Below are 25,219 nucleotides of genomic sequence, written 5' to 3' on the forward strand. Positions count from 1 at the left end.
ACTGGACCAGACCAGACGTCAGAGAGGCCGCTTAGACTCTTAGACGACAAAACATTATGGAGGAAACACGACCTGCAGATCCTTTCCACCTGAGCCTCAACCCTCAAATAAAAAAAACTATAAATAAATTAAAAAAAGAAAAAATTATTTAAAGTTTATTCAAGTTTTTTTCTTTTCTTTTAATTGTTTTACCTCATTTTTATTCTTCTTTTAAGTGTTAAAAAATCATCAATGTGCAGCATCACTACACTGTAAAACATTGAGAAGTCGACCTTGCTTATTAAAATGGAAAAAAATTACAGCAACTCATTGCCTCAGAAAGGTTTCACTGACTGAAATATGATCAGTAAATAAAACTAAATTAATTGTGCATGAAAAACTTTCCTTTCAGATTTTTTAAAGTTAATTCAACTCAGGTCAAACTTTGTGATCGTTGAATTTTTCAGAGTTAAACCAAGTCAGAAAGTTTTCAACTTTTCCAACCTCTAATTACACGATTCTCATTAAAACCATACACTGTAAAAAGAAAATAAAGACATCTTGTTTGACTTAAAGTGAGGTCTCCACAAAAACTGCTCCCCCTGGTGGCTGGCTGCAGTATAGGTCAAAAAATCCATCTCTCCAGTCATTCCAGATGGGCTGTGGTCAAACTTTAACAAATTAATACACCTGGTAGAAATGTTTCTCACGTCTGATTGTTGTGGTGATTTGAAGATATCATTTGGCTGTCTTGTATTCAAGTCCTCTTTTTTCAGAAAAGTTTCATTTTTATTAGTTATACGAGGTTAAAAACGAGGTTTTACGTCACGTTTAACGATGATTGACAGCTGACGTTTTTGTGAATTTTTTCAGGTATTGTAAAATATGTTGGGAGGTAGAGTCAGGAAGTGATTAGACTCTCAAAAAGAAAGCAAAATGGTTTAAAACAAGTGTTAAAATTATTTAGATAAAAATGAGCTGGTTGCACTAAATAACTTTTTTAAAGTCAGTGTATTTATCTTACATCATGACGTCACTGAATCCTCAGTTTATTTCACATTTCTTCCGTCATAAAGGATCAAACCTCAACTTGGTGGAAGTTTACCTGATCTTTTTATTTTATATTATTATTTATTTTTTTTTTTTTATAATTTTTTATGAATTTGTGCCGAGGAAAAAAATAAATCTAAAAGAAAATAAACAAAGGAAAAGAAAAAAGAGAAAGTGAAAGTGAAACTTAAGTGAGTCAATCCCCAAACTTTGGGATCAGATCCAGCCCGTCCTCAGACATGTTTCTGAATTAGTTTTCCTGAACTCTCGGTGTGTCGTGATCGACTCTTTCCTCCTGAGCTGGAGATTTATTTGGTTTGTGTGTCGCTTGCTGCTGTTGGGGTTGCAGGAACGTGTGCCGGACAGCCCCTCCCCCGCGCCCTCCCTAGAAGACCACCGGAGGCCGGGCAGCCACCCCTCGTCCCACCGCAGCAGCAGCGTGTCCAGCTCCCCGGCCCACACAGAAAGCTCCTCAGACAGGATACGTACGTCTCCTTATAACTTCACAGCTCAGAGAAACGGTGAAGACAAAGAGCCGCGTGCTCCACCACACATCCCTCACTCAATTCACAAATACAGTCTGTGCACGTCTCCTCCGTCCTCATGTCTGTCTGTCTGTCCTCCTCCACAGCGGTACACCACAACGGTCTGTCCATGAACCAGGCCCTGCTCGGCCTGTCCCCCAACATCCCCCCGGGGCCCAAAGAGGGGGACCTGGCCCACGACATGAGCCACGAAGCCAAGAGGTTGCACACCGACAAAGGTGAGACCAGAGCTGATGAAATAAACAGAGAGTCAGGAAGTTTCTTCTTCTTCTTCCTACCTTTGACTTCCTCTCCTCAGCCTCCACATGCTAAGCTAAGCTAAGCTAAGCTAAGCTAAGCTAAGCTTTAAAAGCTGTGTCCTGGAGTTTCTTATTCCAGGTTGATTTTAGAAATTAAAATAAAGACAAACAGAGTCGAGGAGGAGCTCTGCAGGTTTGTTAAGAGAAAACGATCTGCATCAAGTTAACGTCACAACATGAGCTAATGCATCACTAAACCATCTTCCTTCAGGTTTAAACAAATTAAATATAAAAACTTTATTCACCGACCACTGAGGGATGATAAAAATCTGTGTGAGTGAAAAACACGGAGCTGTAAACACGCTGAACACTCCACCAGACAAAAGGAAACACTCGTCCTTGGACGTTTGAAGAAAGACGCGTTTTCACTGAATCTGCATCAGCTCAGTTCATCCTTTCAGTTCATAAATTCCCACAATTCACGGCGGGCTGGTGTCCTCTGCTGCGGGAGTTAACAGGTGTGGAGGAACGCAGGTACCAGGAAGAAAAGATCCTCAGAAAGAAAAGGAAACGATCTGAAGAGAGCTGCTGTAAGGATCAGAAAAACAGTCGAGACGGATGGTTTAGAGATTTTATAAGAGCCAGAATCAAAGAGTTTTTATCGTTGTTAGAGTAAAATCATCATCTAAAGATGCTTTCCTGAACATAAACAAACCTGCATTTAGGTTTAGAGGTGTGTTAATAAGTTTTTCTTTAATCAGAGAAGCTTAATGAGATAAACATCTTTGTTTTAGCTGCTCCATTCATGACATTTCCAACAAAATGTGACGTGTCATAAATTCAAAGATTTTCTGACAAATAAAAAATTTAAATTATCCAGATGTGTTCACCGTATAAAGATATCGTTCTTATTTCAAGAGTATAAAGAAGTTCATATTTTATTTTACTCTTCAAAAACAGTTCAGGCCTTTTTTTTGTCTTTCATTTCCTGAAATCAGAGATGGACTGATGTGTTTTTTCAAGGCCGATACCGATATTAGCCGATTTTAATTTACAGTAAAAGTGAAAATATTGGTGCCAAAATTTTGAATAAAACAAACTCCAACACTGAACTTTGTTTAAAGCCTTAAAGTGATCCTCCAGGATGGAACAAGTTGGGTCCTATAACAGGGTTTAGGGCAGAAATTACCCCTACAGCAGTGTTTTTGTGCAGCAGAAGCCCAGAGCGCTCGCACCAAACACCCCCTCCCTGCTCCTCTGCCGGTTTCCTCTGCACTCAGACGGGGCCATATTTTACTTGACCAAAAACACAAATAAACGGACTCCCACTGAAAAAATCTGATATCAGTCTGCATTCACGCTTTATTTAGAGAATTTTCAGCGCGTTACTTTCACACAAAAACACCGCTAAATAAGGCTCTAGTTCTCATCGTGGCGTAAAACGGCGCTACCTCCGATGCAGAGCCACAGCTGGCTGCGAGGCTCTCGTCGCTTAGTGTATCAGTCCGCGCGCGCGGCGTGCCAGATATAAACAAACGCAGGTAGTCTGCCAGGACGAAGAGACAGGGTGAGAACTAGAGCCTTATTTAGCGGTGTTTTTGTGTGAAAGTAACGCGCTGAAAATTCTCTGAATAAAGCGTGAATGCAGACCAATATCAGAGTTTTTCGGTTGGAGTCCGTTTCTATATATTTCTATATATATATTTGCATTATTTACTAAAAACAATTAATAAATCATTCTGTATCATCCTATAGTTTGAAGGCCAGGCCTACATGTTATAATGAAATGAAACAGACTGAAGCATGAATTGAGAAGAATAGTACATCTTTATTGAACTATGACGATCACAGGAGAATATTGACTGATTGATTTAACTTGAAGTCTTGTAGACGTGTAATATTTTTGCCAGAAAAAGCAGCATTTTGACTTTAGCTTGTTATTAGGAAGAAGAAACACAAGTTACTTTATCCCCTCCAGGGCTGTTGTTTCTGTACATGAAACTTTTTTTGATTTTAGCTTTTTGAATCGCAGACTCTGGGATTTGAAAATTTCACTCTGTGACATGACGTCGATATTTTCTGGACTGGTCCGGTTTTGCAGTGTGATCCAGCGGTTAGGGTCACACTCTCCTCTGTCTCCTGGTTTCCTGTTCTCATCTCTAAATGTGGAAGTTAAAGGCCAATAGTATAACTTAGAAACAAAAAGACTGATCCAAACTTTATAAAAACAACACAGAAGAACAGAAACTGATGAAAATCCAGAGGTGAGCGTAGGGGGACCAGAAAGAGGAAACTCACAGGTCGAACACTGAGAGATTAACAAACACTAAATAAAGTCTGAACATGGATCCAGCTTCAGTTTTTAATCTCAGGGCTGGATCTGAAGCACTCAGTCCACAGGAAGTGTTTCAGTTTTACTTCCTGACTTTGTTTCATCCCAATCTGCCTGAAAAAAACTGAAATGAGAAAAGCTCAAAGATGGAAATCCAGCGAGCGCGTCGGATTAAATACAAAATGAAGCAAATAATAGATTTTAGTATTCTCTGTTGGTTTTGGTTGGAGCGGTGCTGAGTGGGGCTGGGTGGGGGAGGCAGGGTGTGTGGGGGAGGCAGGGTGGGGGAGGCTGATAATGATATTAAACCCACTGTGGAAATCACGGGGCTGTGCGCTCCCTGATGGCCGCGCTGACGTGGAGATCAGTGTTAGACCTTCACTCACAGGGTGTGAAGCAGTGAATAGTAATAATTAGCAGGATCATGAGTTGAATTTATGGGTCACAAACTGTCTAACTGCGTGTGTGTGTGAGAGTGTGTGAGAGTGTGTGAGAGTGTGTGTGAACAGAGGAGCAGCGCAAACAGAAAAAGCAGACGCTTTATCCGAGTATCCACACACTAAATCAACTCAATGTTTCCTCAGTCGCAGAAATCTGGCTCCTCAGCTGAAGAGCCTCACACTCACACACACTCACACACACTCACACACACACACCAGTGGGAAGCAGCAGCTCCGTCCAGTTGACCCGCACATATTCCTCCACAAACACGGCGAATTATCTGGGAGATTGTCCATTCCTGATATGTCACTGGGCTTGATTAGGATTCTGGGCTCTCCAGCGTGTGCACAGAGGTCTCAGGCTGCGGAAAACATTTTTATAAAATAACCCATTAATGCAGAGGAGTGCAACTAAATTAGTTACCAATTTGCTGAGCATGAATTAATGAAGAGAGCTTCTCCCGGCTCCCACAGTTGTAATTTTCATAATAACCCCAGACCTTTATTTGGCAGGTTGTTTAGTTTTTTCGTTTGAAGGTTTTCATTAGTCTAATGAGGACTGTGCAAGGGCGAGCAGTCAGCACAATTTACATGAGGAAGCTATCATAATAAATGAGGCAATTTGAATAACATGCACAGGTTTATGCAGCGAGATAAGAGAGATTGTAGCCGCCAGATTCAGAGGTAACCAATACATTAGGAGCAACTAATAACCAAAGTAATTCCAATAAAAGCTTTAAGTGAAGGGAATAAAATTAATGATAGATATATTGAACTGTAATGATATGATACATGATGCATTAGATTAATAAAATAAATGTGTCCCATTGTTGGAGCAGCGAGAGGCCGCTCCGTCCCCGCTTTGTTTATGGCGAGCTTTTTAATTAGGCGTGTTCGCCGCATCAGTTTGTTTAGATAAATGAGATAACATTCCAATGGTTTAATGATATCTCTCCACTTGTTTGATCTTTATGATCCTGGCAGAGCATTAAATTAATCTCTAGCTATGCTCTCTGAGAGGAGCAGAGCGAGGAGCAGCGCAGGAAGGATGCTGCCCCGCTCTCAGGGAGGCGATTTAAATAGCCAGACACCTCAGAGACACACACTATAATGTCACATCACTCACATCCACCAACACGTCTCATCTTTTTCATGTCCGCTCTGCTGATGAAGGACAAAGGCTGTTTGTTGTCGTCTAAAAAAGCCCGTTTCCGAAGTTGTGTCAGCGAGTGCGCGGGAACCAGATGGTTACCGCGCTTTCTTTCCGGGGCTGTTGTTTGAACTTGATTATTTTTTGTCCAAATTTCGCCCAAGAAGAAGAAAAAAAGTGTGAGATTAGAAGTTGTGTGAGAAAAAAGGGGCGAGTAGAAAGCAGAGTGTTATCTCACATGAGACTAATTGAATTGCTTCAAACAGAAAGTCTGTGGCCAAAGCTTCGACAAGCCTCTGTCTCGTGAAACAGCAGGTAGCTGACAAACAAGGGGAAGTCTGAGCGCCACGCACGCCTTTGGCTGGGAACGCACTTTGGACATCATACAGCTGACATCATTTTATTTCCTCGGGGAAGGAGGTGTTTGAAACTCCAGCCATATGTACGTCTCTGCATGTATAGGAGCTCCGCACCACCCGGAGCTGGATTCAGCTTTTTGCCAGAAACAGATTCCTCCTCTGAGCGTCGGCGCTCCGGCCGCCGGCGGCGTGGAAAAGACGCGGCGTGTCTTTAACACGGCGCTGAAACGCAGACGGGAGAATCTAATACAGCATGTAAACTGATTCTGCACGCCGCGCCTCAAAGTGTAGCATCCTCTGTAACATGATATTGGCTCTTCCTGGTAAACATTATATCTGCGTGTTGACACAACAGGAGGAGCGCTCATCACCTCCTCCTGCTCAGAGGGAGGCGCGTGATGTCACCTCCAGGTTCATGCTTTCATAACTCTGCTCATGCTCTGGGACACAGAGCGGCAACAAGACAACAAGACAACAGCAACAACATTAATGAAAACAACAACAGCAACAGTAACAACATCAACATCAAAAATTACAACACTAGCATCAGCAACAACAATAACAACAACATCAACAACATTAATGAAAACAACAAGAAGAGTAACAACAACAACATAAAAAATTACAGCCACAACTGTTACAACATGAGCAACAACAACGACAACAGCAACAAAACAACAGTAACAACAACATCATCAAAAAATACAACACTAGCATCAGCAACAACAATAACAACAACAACAGCCGCAACAAGAAAATATACAACAGCAACATCAACCGTAACAACATCAAAAATTATTACAGGAACATTAGCAGCAGTCACAACAACTATAACAAAAGCAACAACAACAAGAGTAACAACAACAAAAACTTAAAAAAATACAATATCAGCATCCGCAGCAACACCAGCAACACAACAACAACAAGAGTAACAACAAAAGCAACATCAAAGATGACAACAGCATCAGCAGAAACATCAACATCAAAAATTACAGCCACAACAATTACAACATGAGCAACAACATCAGCAGCAACAAAACAACAGTTACAAAAACAACTTAAAAAATACAACATCAGCGTTGGCAACAACAGAAACAGCAACAGAATCATCAAAAATAAAACAACGGCAGCAACAACCTGATTATGACCTCAACAGCAAAAACATCAAAAATGATATTAACAGCAACAACAATTACAAAAGCAACATCAAAAACTACAGCAACAACAACAACAGCATCAAAAGTTACAGCAACATCAACAGCAAAATCACCATAAGAACAACAACAGCAATAGCAATGTCAAAAAAAGACAACAATTAAAACATCAAAAATTACAACTTCAGCAACACAAAATACAGCAGCAATGACAACAATAGCATCCAAAAATGACAACATTAAGGATTACAACATCAGCAGCAACAACAACAGCAGCAACAGCATCAACAAGAAATATTACAACAGCAACAGCAGCAACAGCAATGTCAAGACAAAAGATAAATACACCAACAGAAAAAATTACAGAAAACTTAAACAGCATCAACAACAAAAATAAATGACTTCAGCAACAAAAATTACATCACCAACATCAGAAATGACATCAACACCAGCAGCAACAACAAAAATTACAACTTCAGCAAAAATAATGACTTCAGCAACAACAACGACAATAACGTCCAAATATTCTATCATTAAAAATACAACATCAACAGCAACAACAATGACAACAACAACAAACTCCTTGTTTCAGCTGCTGTCTCTTTAAGAGTCCCTGCTTCATAAACCCCCCTGTGAATGGGGGCGAAGCTGTGAGCAGACCTTGGTGTTTGAGGTCCGGTCAGGAGATCCTCATGTGATGACCTCATCAATTCAGCGAGTCTCTTTAAGAGTGAAGTGACCAGATTTATGACACATACACTCTGAATATTAAGAGATGATTTTTATATAGTCGCATAATCGAGGGCGTGGTTGGGCTTTGGACATGCCTCCTCTCTGTATCTTCCTCTGTTTCAGTAAACTGAGTTAAATTGAGTCAGCATTTCTGATACAACGCTCCATCTTTGGGCTTCATAACGTCACTGAAACTGCGTCTATGTTTTATAAACTCTGTGACTAACACCAGTAAGAAGCGAGCGTCCTGTAGGCCTGGTGTTATTGGTGCTGGAGGAAACCCAGACTCTAGCTTCTTCTTGTGTTGAAAACATCCACATTCATCAGGAAACTCAGACTACTGGGTGTAAAAACTGTGACAGCTGACTTTCTGTTAGTTTAACCAGCGTCACGCTCTGTCTTTGTGGTGTTTTGGTGTCTTTTTCCAACAGTCTCTGATGTTTTCTCTGACCACACTCTGGATCTTAAAGAGCACTATCACAGTAACAAACTCATGGATACTTTACTTCAGTGTGCTGGTCCTGGTCCTAGTCTCAGATCTCCTTGCTGTGGGGGCTCTCCTCAGATCCACCTGGTTAGCTGGAGGCCTGTGCTGTGCCGGGTTTCCCCCTCAGTCCCAGTTTACTGTCTGAATGATGAAGTGGTCCCAGTGTCACAGTCTATTACGTACAGCTGCTTTGGGCAAGGACCTGTGGACGCTGATGGGCTCATGGAGAGAGTTAAAAAAAGATGAAAAAGAGGAAAAAAAGTCATTTCCAGCCTTTGTAGTCTTTGTTGTGTGCCGTCTTTGAATGAGCATTTGCGATGATAAAAAGGAAGTCAGGGGACTTTGGCTGGGCGTGAAGTTTGCGCCTCAGCCCGAGCTCTCTTTGCGGTGTAAATATTTCACTGACATTGATGGCATCTGCGTACAGTATCATTAAAAGTTGGATATGCGGGGTGTAAGCTCCTTCTCTTCATCTTCCTGACTTTAATGCAGAGTGTTTTGTTCAGCCCTCCCCATGTCCTTGGCGTTGCGAGCTTCAAACACATGCTGACTACCTGACTTTCCCTAAGTCAGGAGGCAAGATCATTAGCCATCACAACCCTGAAATGTGACTTGGCAGACAATAATGCTTTATGATCAAACAACTTGTCAGTGCGTCCTGTTGAAATGAAAGAGTGCAAAAAAATAATTCAATAGAGGATCAATCAAATTTCCCCCCAGCCGGCGCGGCAGAGATTGCTGATGGTGCAGAGAGCGGGCTATTCCTCGAGGACACGGGAGTTCATTTGGATATTTGTTCTCCCCCTCATGAATGTTCCATTGCGTGACACCATCTCCTGCTAATCACATTTCACTGAAAAGGGGGGATGCTTTTAGGGACGTTGAAAAGAGAGAGGTTCTTTTTAATCTTTGAAATGCCTCAAAAGTGACAGAATGCTTTCTCCTGCCAAGACGTGAGCCTCGGATGGGGAGATAAATATGCTGTGGTCAGCTAAGTGTATCTAGTGAGCAGAGAGGCAAATTTAATAATGCATTATCATTCACTGGCGAAGGTGAAATCTCCCTGTCCATCAGGAGGCTGAGGCCTGTTTCATGTTACCCTTCACTGCAAATGAACAAGTGCTTTACTCAGCCATAGCAGAGCTGCACAGTAGGCAGCGGGCGCACAGCACTCTGCTGCTGCTGCGGGTGTCAGGGAGGCAGCGCCGTAATCAAAGCCATCATCTATCAGTCCTGACTGCAGACAGTCATGATCACACTCTTTATCCTGATAAAACTCTTTTTGAACAATGCCCTCCTTTTCTTCTTCTCGGCGAACACAAGGTGCGCGCTACATATCTGAGCATCTGCTGTTATGCAGATGAAGGGAGCGTATTTACCCCGATGCCCTTGGACAGCAGCGTTAAACAATTATGAAGATTATGTACAATGCTGGAAATTTGTGATTCAAAACGATTCGTAGGCGCAGCAACTGTTGCAGACAGATAAGGTTGACCCTGAGTGTGTGTTTCGCTGCTTTTTGGAGACATTCTGCAGGGCTGTTTGTATAATTTAATATTTACATGTAAACAGTAATTAAGTGATGCTGCAGACATGCCAGGGCCAGGCTCTGCCAAGGTAAACACCAGGCCGAGTAGTTTGCCACAGTCCATCATGTTTACAGACTTGCAGAGCCGAGTGCTGTTTGTGTGCTCTGCCTTGGCAAAGCCCATAAAACACCAGCGCAGCACGCCGGGTGTTGAACACAGTCACTCTTATCGTCTGGCAGTCTGCTCGCTGACTTGAGGACATTGTGAGTCAAACCTTTAAATTTTCACTCTGCGATAATTACGCGGCTATACTTGAGCTTTTATATCCTTTCACTGAGAAAGTAAATCATTCCTAATAAAGAGAGGAAGAATAGGGGGCGGAGGGAGAAGTGCTGGAGGACTAATTCTCCGCGCTCCCTCCTCTCTGCCATCTGAAAGCCTTTCTCCGACGATTCAGTCACCTTGACTTTGCAGCTGCAGCCGTATAGTCTGTTGCTTATCCTGCCTAACCCCAGCCTGTCAATTAGGTGTTTAAAAATTAATCTCTTTAACTGGAAATACCACGCCAGCTTTCTTCCGTCTGTAAATGAAGTGTTATTAATTCACACAGCGCAAAGCCAGTGTTATGAATAATGTTATCAAAACAGATTTCCACACGTTTAACACGTTGCTCCGATTAAAACCCCTTAAGTATTTTTATAACTGGGAAAGCAGGACTGCTAATGGATTTGTTCTCGTGTGTGTGTGTGTGTGTGTGTTTTTCCTGAGCTGTTAGCGCAGCAGCGTGAGTGCTCTAAGCTCGGCCTTTTCAAAGTTTACATTTCCCGTTTCCTCTTTTGTTCTTTCATCTTCCTTTAAAAGCAGCTCAGTATATCCAGGCTGGATTAGTGCCAGGCAGCGTCCAACAGCACGGCACCGCCTCTCCCTGTAGGATTGCAATGCCAGGCAATGACACCAATGTGTCTGCTCAAACACACACACACTGTAACACACACACACACACACACACACACAGACGTGGAGCAGCTCTGATCTAGCAGCAGGCTATCTGGCCAACCACACCGAGCTAATACTTGTTCCATTAAAACCTGGTGATTACAGGATTTCCTCTGTTTGTTTGTTTGAATGCTTAATTATCAATATGTAATTGGCGTGTGTGCTGTGATGTCGGGGGCGTTTTCCGGTGCCGTGTTTTGCCGGGACGCTCGGTGCTATCGGGCGCACACAGGACTCCCCAGTCACTGTTAAGTTAAGCTGCATGAGAAGTTGCTGTAATGAGTGAATGAATGCTGAACAAAGGAGGAGGAAACAAAGAGGGGAATAAACGGCGTGATGATGGCGGGTCAGAGAGATTAGCGGGGTGAACCGTACCCATGATCCCTCCCTGAAACGGGGATGATTCAGGCAAAACACCCGATCGATAGTTTAGGCCACTTTAATCTCTGGGATTGGTCTGTCGATAGATGGAGGCGGTCAGCAGAGGTCAGCACGCAGAGACAATCCAAACGCCTTCAAAGCGCCCAAAGAAATCTATTCTGTGATTTTCTCTCCTGAGCAGGGCCGTAGCTACAATTAGGCAAACACAGGCAGCTGCCCAGGGGCCCCCAAAGCATCTCTTAAAAACTGATTTATGAAGTTCTCTTCAGCTGAAAGCATTTCTTTTTTCTAAATCTTACTTCACATGCTTCAAAATCCATCAAAGGCTTAATCTGTAATGATGGTTTTGGCTCCTCCCCCTCCCTTCTTATTCAATGGGCTATTCCATGTTACAACACATCTGAACATTTGATTCAGGAAGAAAGTGGGAAAAACACTTTTTCACATTTTTTTCTTATTTCCAACCAAGTGTGAAATAAAACCAATGTTGCTCTGAGATCTGAGAGAAACATATCAGACTTTTAGGATTTTAAGGACTTTATCTAGCCCAGGAAACAGGATCATTTTCTCTACATCAAACTTTTGGAGTTGGTGATAAACATTATTGTATAAATCTCTTTTTTGGAAACATAACTCACTGGACAGGGGGTCAAATAAAAATACATTCACTTTAAAATAATAGGACCAAAAAGTATGCTAACTGTAAATATCACCTCTTTCAGTAGATTTTTTTCCAGTTTGATGTTGTGCTTGATATTTACATATTTTTTCTTTACTAAATTATTTTTTCAATATTTACCTATTGTAATGTTTTTCACTTCATCCTTTCTTGTTTGTTCCTGTTACTCTGTAAATTCCCCACTGTGGGACAAATAAGCTTCAATGGACCATAAAAGATTTCAAATCCAGGACAAAGTGGACTAAATGATGGATTCACTTTTTTCTAAATCAAACTAAAGTACAGAACTTGAGGAAATGCATTTAGTTGTGTTAAGTTAGCATGTACAAGATTAGCTCTGTCTCATGCCTTGATTCTGGGAAAGAGACAGTGGACCCAGGGAAGGCCAGTCTAGCTCTGAGGAAGAGGAGTTACAAGGACATGGAGGGCCCCATGGACTGGGTTTGCCTTGGGCCCCCAAACCACTACATACGCCCCTGCTCCTGGGCCTGAGTTTATTCTCCTCCAGCTTTTTTTAATGTCACAGACTCAGCGTTCAAACCTCTCACCTCCGCTCACCTCGCCGCCGCCGCTCCACAAAATGCCATTTTGTCTGCGCTACTGTTTCCCTTTAAGAGCTCATTTGAAGGTGTGCGCTGGCAGAAACAAAAGTCCTGTATGCTTTTATGCAGTCATCACAGTCAGCCAAGCCTGTAATCCTCAGAGGTCCGATAATGACACAGCCCCTGCATTTATTACACGGAGGAGAGCAGGAGGAGAGAGGAGGAGAGAGGAGGAAAACGCTGACTTTGAACAAATGAACACTCTGACCTTTATGCAATAAATATGACATGGGCCGCATAAAAAGACAAGATATCTTCCTCCTGAATGGAAGTCAACACGGATCCTGCTCCCCTGCCTCTTGCTCTCCTCTCCTCTCCTCTCCTCCTCCTCCTCCTCCTCCTCTCCTCTCAGGCTAACAGTTAAACAAATGATGAAATCAATGTGATTGTTCTCCCTCTGTAATCTGCTCTTCAAACTCACATTTAGCAGCTTATAACCCTCTCACTCCTCCTGATGCAGAGCAGACTGTTTGTTGGATCATTTCTGGGTGTTTTTCTGCACTAACAGCCTCTCTCCATCCCTCCGTTTCTCCATCCCTCCGTCCACGGCAGGGAAAGACAGCTCAAACCAACCTTTCTCCACGTCTTTGTAATCTCGCCGTGATCCCAATTGAGCGTCGCGATTGTCTCTTTTTGTCACCTCACAGCGCCTCTCTGACAGTAAAGGATTTATGGTTATTTCCTGCGTGCAGCCTGTCCATCTGTGGCTCTATCTTCATACGGCCTTGAGAATACGATTCAATTTATTAAGGCAAAGCAATGGACTCATTACTTTAAAAAGGTGGCTGGAGAGGCAGGCGGAGAGGGGGAGAAGTGACACACTGAATTGGTTATTAATGGAAAGGCACAGCCATAGGGCAGTTGAAATTTAATGATATCCTACAAGAAAATATGAGGGTGTCACTCTCCAAAAAGTCATGCTAAATGTCAACATTTTAAGGTCCCGGCGCTAATTTTATGCCTGTGCACAGTAATGTTTTGGAGAGCATTTAGGAAACACGGCCCAGTGGCCAGCCTGATTATCCCGCTCACCTTCTCTCCTCTCTGCAAATGGGTTTGTGCAGCAAGCGATTTCATCTCTAAGTGAAGGGAACATTAGGGAGGGGAGAAGGAGAGAGCGATGGAGGAAAACACGCGGTTTGATTTTCATGCTGTGATAAGAGAGTGGGAGCCAAATGTTACCTGTTAATCTAGCCCAAACCGACCGGGGCTCTTGACTTTGTCCCCCAGCAGGGATGGGGCAAACACTCATTTTCCTCTCTCCGTGATGAAAAGGAAATTAGCTTAAATGTGATGAGGGCACATTAGTGTGAGTGTGTACGAGTGTGTGTGTGTGTGTGTGTGTGTGTAATGAGACTGTGTGAGTGTGTGTCTCAGGGTTTTTCTGTTTGCATACGTACGTGTGTTTTCTCTGTCTTCACTGTGGACATTACCTGACACACACACACACACACACACATGTGCACAGCACATGCAGGAGATGGCCCTGCTGCAGGAATGTGACTTTGATCAGCCGACACAGCCTCTCAGTGTTTTCCTGCTCTGAAGACTCTAAAACCCAAATCCAGCCCGGCTTTGAAACCGGCTAATTTATGCTCCTGTCTCCTCTAGAGTCAAAGCATCAGACGTTAAAGCATCAGACGTTAGCGTCATCTGAGAAACGGCGTGGACAGCTTCTGTTCCTGTCAGAGGGTCTGAGACCCACAGACACTGAAAACAAACAGACAGAGCTTCTCCTTTAGACTCTAACTGTAACAAAACCAGAAACCAGATCTGTGTTTATAAACTTATTAATAATGTTAACAATGCTAATGAGGTTAAACTGAGCGTCTGTGAAATTGAGGAGAAGCAGATTCACCTAAATCTAAAAAAAAAAATCTCATTAAAGCTCCTGTGAGGAGTTTTTTTTTTTTTTAACAATAAAACAAATTAAAAAAATACAAGTGGAGGCTCTAAAATATCTGAAAAAAAGAAACAATCCCATCTGGAAGAAGATTTATTTTTTTATTTTTATTCTTTTTTATTATTATTTTTATTTATTTTTTTATTTTTTGTATTTTTTTTCATCAAATTTTTTATTTGATTTGATTTTTTTTGTAATGAATATAAAGATAAATAGAATTGTACCATTTTTAAGCTAAATAAAAATAAATGTGATAATGATAGGAGAAGCAGATTCATCTAAGTTTAAAAACCTCTCGTTAAAGCTCCTGTGAGGATTTTTTTAATAATAAAAGAAATTTCAAAAAATTAAAGTGGAGGCTCTTAAATATTTGAATAACAGCAAACAACCCCATCTGAAAGAAGGTTTATTTATTGTTTTGATTAATTAATTAATTTAGTTTTTTTTGGTTTTGTATTTTTGTTTTTTTCATCATTTTTTAAATTTTATTTCTATTTCAGTTAATGATAAATATAAAGATAAATTGAATTTCAACATTTTAAAGCTAAATGAAAATATATGTGATAATTATGATGATGGCAAAACATTGAAATAAATAAAAAAAAAATAGATAGATTTAAAAAATCAATCACTCAGAGAGTAAATAATTTAATATTTCTGTGTGTTTCTTTTGTTCTCACACGGGGTAGGCGTCAGAAAGGTTTATTGAAACAAACTCCACACTAAATATTTATTGTATGTTGCTCATTTTTGTAAATCTTTAATGAAAACACTCATAAAATGCTGTTTTCACATGTTTTCTACAAAATCGCCAAAAAGATGAGTTGTAGCATTTTGTCCACAGGGGGCGCCAAAGCTGACACAGATTTAAAGTTTCTGACAGGAGCTTTAAATTTATTTTATTTCCTCTAAATTCGGATCCTTTAAATACATAAATAAATTCAGTATTTGACTCTGAATCACAGTTTGTGACGCTAAAGATGTAGCATCGCTGTTAGCATAGTAAAGCTAAAAGTCTTATCGAGTGTTTTTTATTGATTTTAATGAAAGCTGTCGTGTTATATTTGATATGAGCTATGTTCACCTGACCAGTCCAGAAAAATGTCTTCATTCAAGTTATTTCAAGAGAAAAACGAGCTGCCAGTGGGATACGAAAAAGTTTCTTGTTTTAAGATTTTTTTTTCTTATTTCAAGAAACTTGATGGGCACATTGTTTCTTTCCCCCATCGGCATTTTTTTACTTGTTACAGCATTTCACAGCTGATTTTTCTCCTTAAATAACTTGAATCAAGACATTTTTCAGGACTGAGCAGAAATGTGGCTCATATTCAGTCTGAAAAAACATATTTATTGAAAGTTAAACAAATACCTGGTCAGATTTCAGTTTTTTGCAGTGAGATCATAACAATCCTTTTTTTTGCTTTCATTTGTTTCTTAAATAAGAACGCTGAAAGAAAAAAAAAATATTATTTCTACTATTATTTAAATAAAAAGTTGAACATCTCAAACTCAAGTTTAATCCCTGTAATCTTTCCCAACATGGCTGTAAACTCTCTGAGGATCTGGCGCCATTGTTGCTAGGCAGATTACAGTCAAACATGATCAGACACATTAATAATGACAGAAAAAGGTAAACTCAGCAAAACAGGCTGTTTCATAAAGAAACTAAATGTTTTCTAACGTTTAATTTGACTGTGATGATGTTTGAGGAGAGTCTAAACTTTGATTAATGTTTACGTTAAACTGTTCCCCGTCAGATTTCAGCAGGCTTTGAGAAAGTGTGTAAGTGGATCAAAGGCTCCAGGATCTGGATCCTGTACAGTGGTAAAGCCAGATGTCACTTGAAACCTGTGTTTTGTAAATGTGCAGAAAGGAGACATCAGAAATCCTCTCCTGTGAGTAAAAGCAGGCTGACACGCTGAAGGAGCGCTTCAGAAGTATCTTCCAGATAAAGTTGAATTTGTTTTGCCTGAAAGACTCTCCAGAGTGCACACATCATTTGCAAGATAAGCTCATGTTTTTTTAACGTGCTCAAATTGCATGCAGCTACTCTTTTTTTCTGCACAGCTCTGCATCAGCCGCGTGCAGCAGAAGACAGATATTTCCCCTGACAAGATTTTTCCAAATCCAGCGCTTTAAGTGCAGGTGGAATAATGCTGCGCTAGCTGCTAATGGCTGTCCGAGAGGTCATAACTACTCCATTTGAAGGAGGCTGCCTCCTCGGCGGCCCTGGCAGGTCAAATCAAATGTAATTGTGCAGTGAAAAGCAGTTCCTTGCTTTGTGTTTGGCCGTGCTGACAACCTCCGGGTTTAGCATTCAGTTCTCCTGCTGGGAGGAACACAGGTTTGCAAGGACAAAGGCTTCACCTGTCAATATATCACACTGACTGGCCGGCCAAATGTACCTCTGCTCCGTCCCCCCCAGCCCCCCCAGCCTCCCCCCACTCCTCTCTCTTTGCTATCTGCCTTCCTCTCTGTCACTCTCAGTCTCTGCACACTCTGCCCAGCCTCCTCTTCCTCATCCTCAGCCTCACCTATCTATCCATCCATCCATCTTCTGTCTTCAGCCATCTATCTCTCATTCCTGGCATTCTTCTCCTCCTCTCCTCCTCTCCTCCTCTTTGTGTGTCTCCCTCTGTCCTCCTCCCCTCCTGCTCGCGCTGCCTTCGTGTGAGGACTCAGCTGAAACGTCCTGAGGGACCCAGTTTCAAACACAGGAACCAGAAACATATGGCACATTTTCAACTCCCAAGGTCAATTACAGCTATTTATCCAGAGATTGCAGCTAAATTTCCCAAGGTTTCTTCTAGATTTACCGCAGATTGCAGTGTGTGTCTGTCACATTTTAAATCAGGCCACTTTCCTCTCCAGCTTGCCTCCACATCCCCGCGACTTCCCATCAAATATTTCAAAGGCTTCTGGAGTGGGTTTTAGACATGTTTTATCTCTGCTTATCATGTGCCCCATCTTTTTTTTTTTTTGCCTCAGCTCTGCGAGGTCCAAGTGCCGCTTGCAACACAAATCTAATAACATGTAAATTGGAGATAAGCCCAGATCCCTCCGAGTGATATTTTTTACATTCATAGTTTGTCAAGTCAATTCCTGGGTCCCTGTTTTAGCAGCACAACACATGAGGAGTGAGAAAATTAACTGGATAGGTGATTCATCATTGCTAGCACACTGTCAAGGACTCCCTCTGCAGCTATTGAGAGCAGGGTGGAGGAGGAGGACGGAGAGAGGAAGAGGAGGAGGAGGAGGAGGAGGGTGGGATGGGGGGCGTTGTTTTAAATTATGGCATTTCATTCAGAATGCATTGTATTTACAGCGTCCCATTTTTATTTGTGGCTCCTATTATCCGCCGAAACAGTTGTGCATGAAATGTTATTTGTGACAGGGGTGACCCGCCGGTGTTTTTCCACGCAGTATTTCATCGTCGGGGGGCCTTAACTGTACCTTTAGCGTACGGTAAGCACAAGAGGCTGTCACAGCTGCTGCTGGCAGCCTTGCTAGTGGAGAAATATCACCTGGAAACAGAGTACTCCATTCCACCGGCCCCATCACTCCAACGCCTGTCGCTGTAATTAAGTTGAAGTCAATGATTCTGGAGCGATGGTGAGAAATAAACATGCAAACACATGCCAGCGTTTGCAGCCAGAGAAAAGAGGGAGGAGGAGGAGGAGGAGGAGGAGGAGGAGGAGGGAGCAGCACATGAGACGCACAGAAACCACAGATCTAGATCATGTTCGGCTGGAATTCACATTTGAGTTTCATTAAGCCACGTTTGATTATATTGATTAAATTAGCCACTTATTAGCTTCCAGTTTCTGCGTTTTTTGAAATGTGGGTTTTGTGCTCGGCTCCTGGTGGAAATGTTCGCTGACGAGGAGGAGGAGGGGGGGGGTCTGTCGAACAAAACACGCTGTTTGCTTTTCCCAGAGCATGACAGGTTGTTTCCCCTGCAACAAAGCCATCAAATATTCTGTGTGATCCAACGTTGTGTTGGAGGGGAGGCCTGCTGAGTGCGAAGCCGCAGTTTGTTAAAGCAATGATTTATGATTAATGCCAACACTAAATAAGGGACAAAGTGCCTACAGTACAAATCAATTACAAAGCTACAACAGCAGACCTTTCCCCGAGGTCTCCTAACGTCTCTGGTTGTTATGGTGATTTTATTGGAGGTGGGTGATGCGGGCGGCTAACGCATGCAATACATCTATATCAACCTGAGCTGGAGCCAACTGTAATGCTTCTGATCTTTGATTAGTTACGTTATTGAGATAAAATGGGACTTTCATGCTGAGCCACGGCGAGAGGAGAGAGCGTTTTCCATCCCCACCCCGACGCCCACCTCCAAACGCAGACAGACCGCGCCGAACAAAACAAATTACCACAGGAGTGGCTTCTTAAAAGTCGGCAATTCATTATTTTTATGAAGTCAAATTATAAACAAATTTTAATCCATTAGGCAACCATCCATTCTAATTAATCAACAGGAGTGAACTCCATCTGAAAAGGGAGAAAGGTTGTTTACGCTCTCCACGGACCAGCGGTGCATATTTCACCATCTTCCCCCTCCCCGAAAAAAAAAAGCCTCTCCAAATTACAAACCTAAACTGTGAATCCTCGCTCTCGACTTTTGGCGCCGAGATGTTTCCAGGGCATTTGCAGATGCTTGAAATAATCTCCAATGTTTTTGCTCAATCTGCTCTGAGGATGGGTGAAATAAATACTTTAAACTAATTAATGTAAGACCAGCTGTTCCCAGCACTTGGCTAGCACTGGTGAATATTGATGGGAGGGGGGGGCGGGGGGGGCAGGGCTGCTCGGCTCCGCTCGCTGTTTGTACAAGACTCAGGCTGCCACATCAACACGTATGAATAGTGGATGAGAGCAGAGAGGTGCCGGGGCGCCACATTACAAATAAAACTTTATTTTCATTAAATTAACGATTGAACAGCTGATGGGGCAGGATTCCTGTGGCGGCGCCGCTTTAATAACCTCCCCCCCGCACGCCGCTCGCTGCCATGAAGCGTTGGCTGCTTGAAAGCTGGCCGGACACACATGTGTCAGATCTGATGGGCAACAAACAGCAGCGTGACATACTGTTTCAGTTTGACCAGGCTGGATCTGTGCGCGCCGCTCTGCCTCCTGCCTCCTCTCCTCCCTCCTCTGCTCCTCTCGCCTCCTCTGAGGCCCGGCGGAGAGGCTGGACAGCAGATGGCAGGGCCCTACCCCTCCGCCGGTGATGAATGGAGGATGATGTCATCTCGGGTTTGACAGGCGCCCGTGCGTGCGTACACAAAGGAAAGCCCGAGCCTCTGGGGCTGGACCGCGGCCTGCGTTTGATTTTTAGGAATCCACACGACATCTTTAAACGCAGGAAGCTGGATTTATGTCCTGGTTGATTTGGTTTAACCCCACAGCCGGGCCTGGGGAAGACAAGGAGCATTCTGATTGGCTGTTGGTCGTCTGTGTGTTGTTTTCAGTCAGAATAACCTGAACCTCACGTCTCAGCGGCGTCTCCTCATGTCTGTGTTTGTTTCTGTCTTTGCAGAGGACAACTCGCTGTGCACCCCGACAGCACGGGACAGCTACGAGAGGCTGTCTTTGGCCGGACAGGCTCTGCCTCCAGGCTTCCCCTCACCTTTCCTCTTCCCAGACGGCCTGTCGTCAATAGAGACTCTGCTCACCAACATACAGGTAGGAAACATCAAAACATGGAGGTAGCCTCTGACGTCACCGACATGAAGCCAATCCACGGATGCAGCCACATTCACTATGACGTTGGCTTTGAGTTTTCCTGCAAGCAGCTACAGGGCGCCATCAGTCACGTGACCTAAGCTGTGCCTCTGATTGGACAATCAAACAATCCTAATAACTTCTAAACTGCAGAGTTAAAAAAAAATTCACTCACCGTACAGTGTGTGCTGTTAGTGAAATCAGCGTTTTAGACCCAAAAAGTCACTTTTTATGGCTGGGTGTGTTAGTGACTTCTGGTCTTTCTGCAGCCAGACTCATAAACTTCATTTTTACTGACCGTATGTCCCCTTGGTACGAACGCCACCATCCAGGACAGGAAGATCCACTGGATGATTGGAGCCCATTTCTCCTCACTTTACGTAGGAAAATGAGTCTGTCCTTTTCAACAACATCACACTGCTAAAAACTGAAATCTGATCAAGTGTTTTTGTCTGATTTTCAGTAGAAAATGTCTTTTTAGACTCAATCTGAGCCACATTCACCTGAGCAGTCCAGAAAATGTCTGATTTCAAGTTATTCAAAGACAAAATGAGTAAACAAGTAGGGATGCACAGATCCAACTTTTCTTGTTCCGATACCGATACTGATACCCGGGCTTTAGGTATCCACTGATACCGATACCAGTGTTTAATAATAACCTGTATGCCCTACTGAGGGATAAGACAGGTAATGTTTTAGTTAAAAGGCAAAGAAAAGTATATGGAGTTACTGAAGTTAATATTTATTGAAAATATAAAATATTGAAATGTTTACAAGCAGTTTGGGTAAAAAAAGGATACTTTAGTACGTGCAGAATTTAAAACTAAGTTGTAATATTTTTTTCCCTGTAGACTGGTAATTTAGCAAAAAACATAAACGTGCATCAGAGGTCACGTTCCACATCGAGTATCCAAGAACGCCGTTAAAAAAGAAAAGGGTTAGAGCTGTTTGCCTGGATCGGCACCATGGATCAGCCCCTTCCCACCAATACCGATCCAGCTTTGAGGGGCACCGAGCCACCGATACCTGATACCTGGATCGGTATCAGTGCATCCCTATAAACAAGTAAAAAAATCTGCCAATGAAACAAGAGAAAGTTTCTTGTATTAAGACATTATTCTAGTTTCAAGCAAATTTTCAAGTAACTTTTCTCTTCTTCCATTGGCAGATTCTTTTTTTACTGTTACAGAAATGCAGTCCTCATTTTGTCTTTGAATAACTTATAATAAGACATTTTTTTGGACTGGTCAGTATTTGATATTAGGCTACACTTATATTGAGTGTCATAAAACAGTTTTTACTCAACACAAGTTAAAAAGACTTGATAAGATCTCAGTTTTTTGTAGTGAGCATAGACTGTATAAAACATGGACGTAGTCTCCCTGACGTCACCCGTCTGTTTCTGTGCGTCGGTAGTAAAATTATCGACTCAGACAGGAGACGTATTTTGAACCAGGCTGTAAAAAGGTTAATTTCTGCTTTGAAAACAGCTTTTTTTGGCTTGGTGTGTTTGTGACTTCCTGTAAACAGCAGATTTTAGCTCTTCAGCATCGTCTCATATTCTCAGACCGGAGGTTGCTGCTTGGTTGTGACGCATGTTTGCATTGCTTTTAACCATTACATCCACCAGGGGGGGCTGCACGGGCAGAGTCAAAAGTTAATGACAACAACAATCTCAGAAACAAACATGGCGGCTGTGGAGGAGTTGCTAATGTAGCTCAGAGTTAAAAGTTTCTCACCAACAAGTTTCCCTTCAAAAAGTTCCTCCATTGTTTTTTCTTCTTCGTGTCTCACTAGAGCTGCAGATCAGGCAGTAACGGCAACACTGCCCCCCCATGGTTTCTAGTGGTACTGCTCCATTTGGCCTGTATCTGTAACGTGCAGAAATTTGGACGAACTCAACGCAAAGCACGAACAGAGGCTCCATCTGTATCTGTGTTTAATGTTGAGTTTTTACCAACACGGCACAAAAACAAACTCTCAGTTTCACTATTTTCCAACTGATGCACTATCAGAGTGCAGTTTTTAAAAAGGAAAAGATATTTTACTAGTTTGTCCTTTCTGGGCTACAGTAGAAACATCATGGTGGCCTCCATGGAAGGAGATCCACTCCTAGAAAGCTAAAGGCTACGTCTGTTAGCATGATTTCCTTTGGGTAAACAAGACAACGTACACCATGGTTCCCCAAAACTTCACTTTTTGAATTCAGGATACACTGATATGGACATTTTGGATACCGATATCCCGTATTGATATTGCTGTTATGGCAGAAAAAAAAAAAAAAAATTCTGAGAAGATGTGTCGAGGTAGCTCAGAGAGAAAGAGCAGCGTGAGAAAAGACGACCATGGATACTGATATGTAAAAAAAAAAATGACCAAAATCGGCCGATATTTAGTGCATCCCCATTTAAAATCTGATGCTGCTCTTTTTGCCAAATCTCTTTAAAACCTGGAGCTGGTTTTGACCCAGAACAGTTGGTGTCACTGACCCTCTCCACGTGGACTTGAGACACACTCATCTGTAAACCTGCACACCTTAACGTTAGCCGCCGTCTCCGAGCGCCGCTCAGGCCCCGGCAAACCCTCAGTCACTAAGATGAATGTATTTGCCTTCTGTCGGGGTGTAATGATGTGTGCACGCCGCTGCCCTTCTCATTGCACTCACACTGAAGGCGTCAGAGTCCTGCGTCTCCTTTTGCTCCGCGCAGTAATTAGAAAGCCAGGAGTAGAGCCGTCGCAGTCTCCGAACACTCCACCAAGTCATCTTTGATAATGATCTGCGCCTGGAATATTTATACACAAATCAACAAAAGGAAACCAAGCAGAAAATTAAGATAAAGCAACTTAGAATAAATTGGGGTCAGAAGAATCAACAATTAGTAAGTTATAGCCCAGTGCATTCGGTATAATTGTGTGTGGATGGGGAATAATTGTGATGAAAGTGGCTGCAGAGCTTTAATGTAAGATATTTCAATCCCAGACTGTCAGGAGGATATTTACGATGGCGCTGGAGTAATTGATACATGATGAGATCGTTGTCATTCATGTTATTCATTCTTGTTCTGCTGCAGGGCTTTCCAATGTGCTGCAGAGACTAACGCTCTGTTCAAACTGACACAGGCTGAGGAGAGGGGAAGACGACGGGAGAGGGGAGGCAGACACGTAGAAACAGAGTGAACAGAGTCAAACACAGAGTCAAACACTTAGAAACAGGATGAACAGAGGCAGACACGTAGAAACAGATCAAACAGAGTCAAACAGAGTCAAACACAGAGTCAAACACTTAGAGATGAGTCAAAAACATAGAAACAGGATGAACAGAGGCAGACACGTAGAAACAGATCAAACAGAGTCAAACAGAGTCAAACACAGAGTCAAACACTTAGAGATGAGTCAAAAACATAGAAACAGGATGAACAGAGTGCTGTCTGCAGTCTCTACTCTGTTTCCAGCGTCGTCCCACCCACAGCACCATTTGATTGGAGACACGCAGAGGCATTTTTTTTTTTTATTTTGACTTGCTGTAGAAAACTTTGAGTTTTTTTTTTTTTTGATTTTTAAAGTTTTCATTGAACTTTATCGAACAGCTGCTGAGCCTGGGAGCTGTTTAATAAACATAAGCTTAAAGGCTTTAAAAAAAGTTAAGAGTTGGAGTTTGTAATATTATTTCAAACTTTGACGCCGATACTTTCAATTTACTGCGAATGAATATTGGCCCCAAATATTTATTATTGGCTACTGTGACTGATCATTTGTATCAGCCCTGAAAAAATTATATCGTTATGTCCCTCGTCCACAAATGTGGGATCAGGGTCTCAAGAGGTTAATATGATACGACATGATACCATATGACACAACAGGGTGTAAAATAGTTATAGATTATTTTACGGTAAGAAACAAAACAGTAAGATCCATACTGTACTGGATGAGCTCATACAAAAGGATGTGACGTGATACAACAGAAAAACAAATGATAAAAAAAAGACATGACAAAGAAACATGTCACAGGAAACAAAAAAATCAACAAGCTATGAAAGGAAATGATACGGTGCAAAATGACATGAAACAATGAGAAATAACACGGTGGGAACAGCAAGATATCACATAACACAGAACGACACGACAGGATATGAAATAACACTGTACGAAATAATACAAGGCCAAACAGCGTTATGAAACATCATAATATGAAATGACATGTAGGCAAACAACAGGATACCAAACAACACAGTACGAAATATTAAGACAAAAACAACAGGAAACGAAACATCCGGTAGGAAATGATACGACAGGGTACGAAACATCGTAATATAAAATGATATGGAAGCAAACAACAAGATACGAAATGACACGGAACAAAGGGATATGAAATAATACGAGAGCAAAGCGACACGGTACAACACGGTACAACACAAATGATATGAGGGCAAACAACAGGATACACCAGACATGGTACAAGATATTACGACACAGAACAACACGATATGAAACATCAGGTAGGAAATGATATGAGGGCAAATGACACGGTACAAGATATATATACGATACGAAATAATACACCACGGAACTACAGGATATGAAATAATACAGGTGCAAAGCGCCACGGTACGACACGGTACGACACGGTACGACACGGTATGACACGGTATGACACGGTACGACACGGTACAACACAAATGATATGAAGGCAAATAACAGGATACACCAGGCATGGTACGAAAAATTACAGCACAGAACAACATGATATGAAACCTCAGGCAGGAAATGATATGAGGGCAAACAACAGGCTACGAAAAGACACTGTACGAATTAACACGACATGGTACAAAATATATCGACACGGAACTACAGGAAATGAAATGATATAAGAGCAAAGCAACACGGTACGACACAGATGATATGAGGGCAAATAACAGGATACGA

The 25,219-nt window shown here is 42.2% G+C and overlaps 1 protein-coding gene across 7 annotated transcripts in view; it reads left to right on the top strand.

The window, feature by feature from the left end:
• Positions 1–25,219, top strand: part of dachd (dachshund d) — a 134,042-nt gene that overhangs the window by 99,752 nt on the left and 9,071 nt on the right. The window contains exons 7-9 of one of the 7 annotated variants that reach the window (XM_074695171.1): positions 1,363–1,550; positions 1,661–1,792; positions 20,112–20,257. In XM_074695171.1, coding sequence (XP_074551272.1) covers positions 1,363–1,550; positions 1,661–1,792; positions 20,112–20,257 — 466 coding nt within the window. The remainder of the gene's footprint in view (positions 1–1,362; positions 1,551–1,660; positions 1,793–20,111; positions 20,258–25,219) is intronic. The other 6 variants (XM_074695175.1, XM_074695177.1, XM_074695176.1 and 3 more) reach the window with 6 other exon arrangements.

Source organism: Halichoeres trimaculatus, unplaced genomic scaffold (genome assembly GCF_033239565.1).
Source record: "Halichoeres trimaculatus isolate MK-OKI-2021-1 unplaced genomic scaffold, fHalTri1.1 fHalTri1_scaffold_19, whole genome shotgun sequence".
In the NCBI taxonomy this organism is placed as follows: Eukaryota; Metazoa; Chordata; class Actinopteri; order Labriformes; family Labridae; genus Halichoeres; species Halichoeres trimaculatus.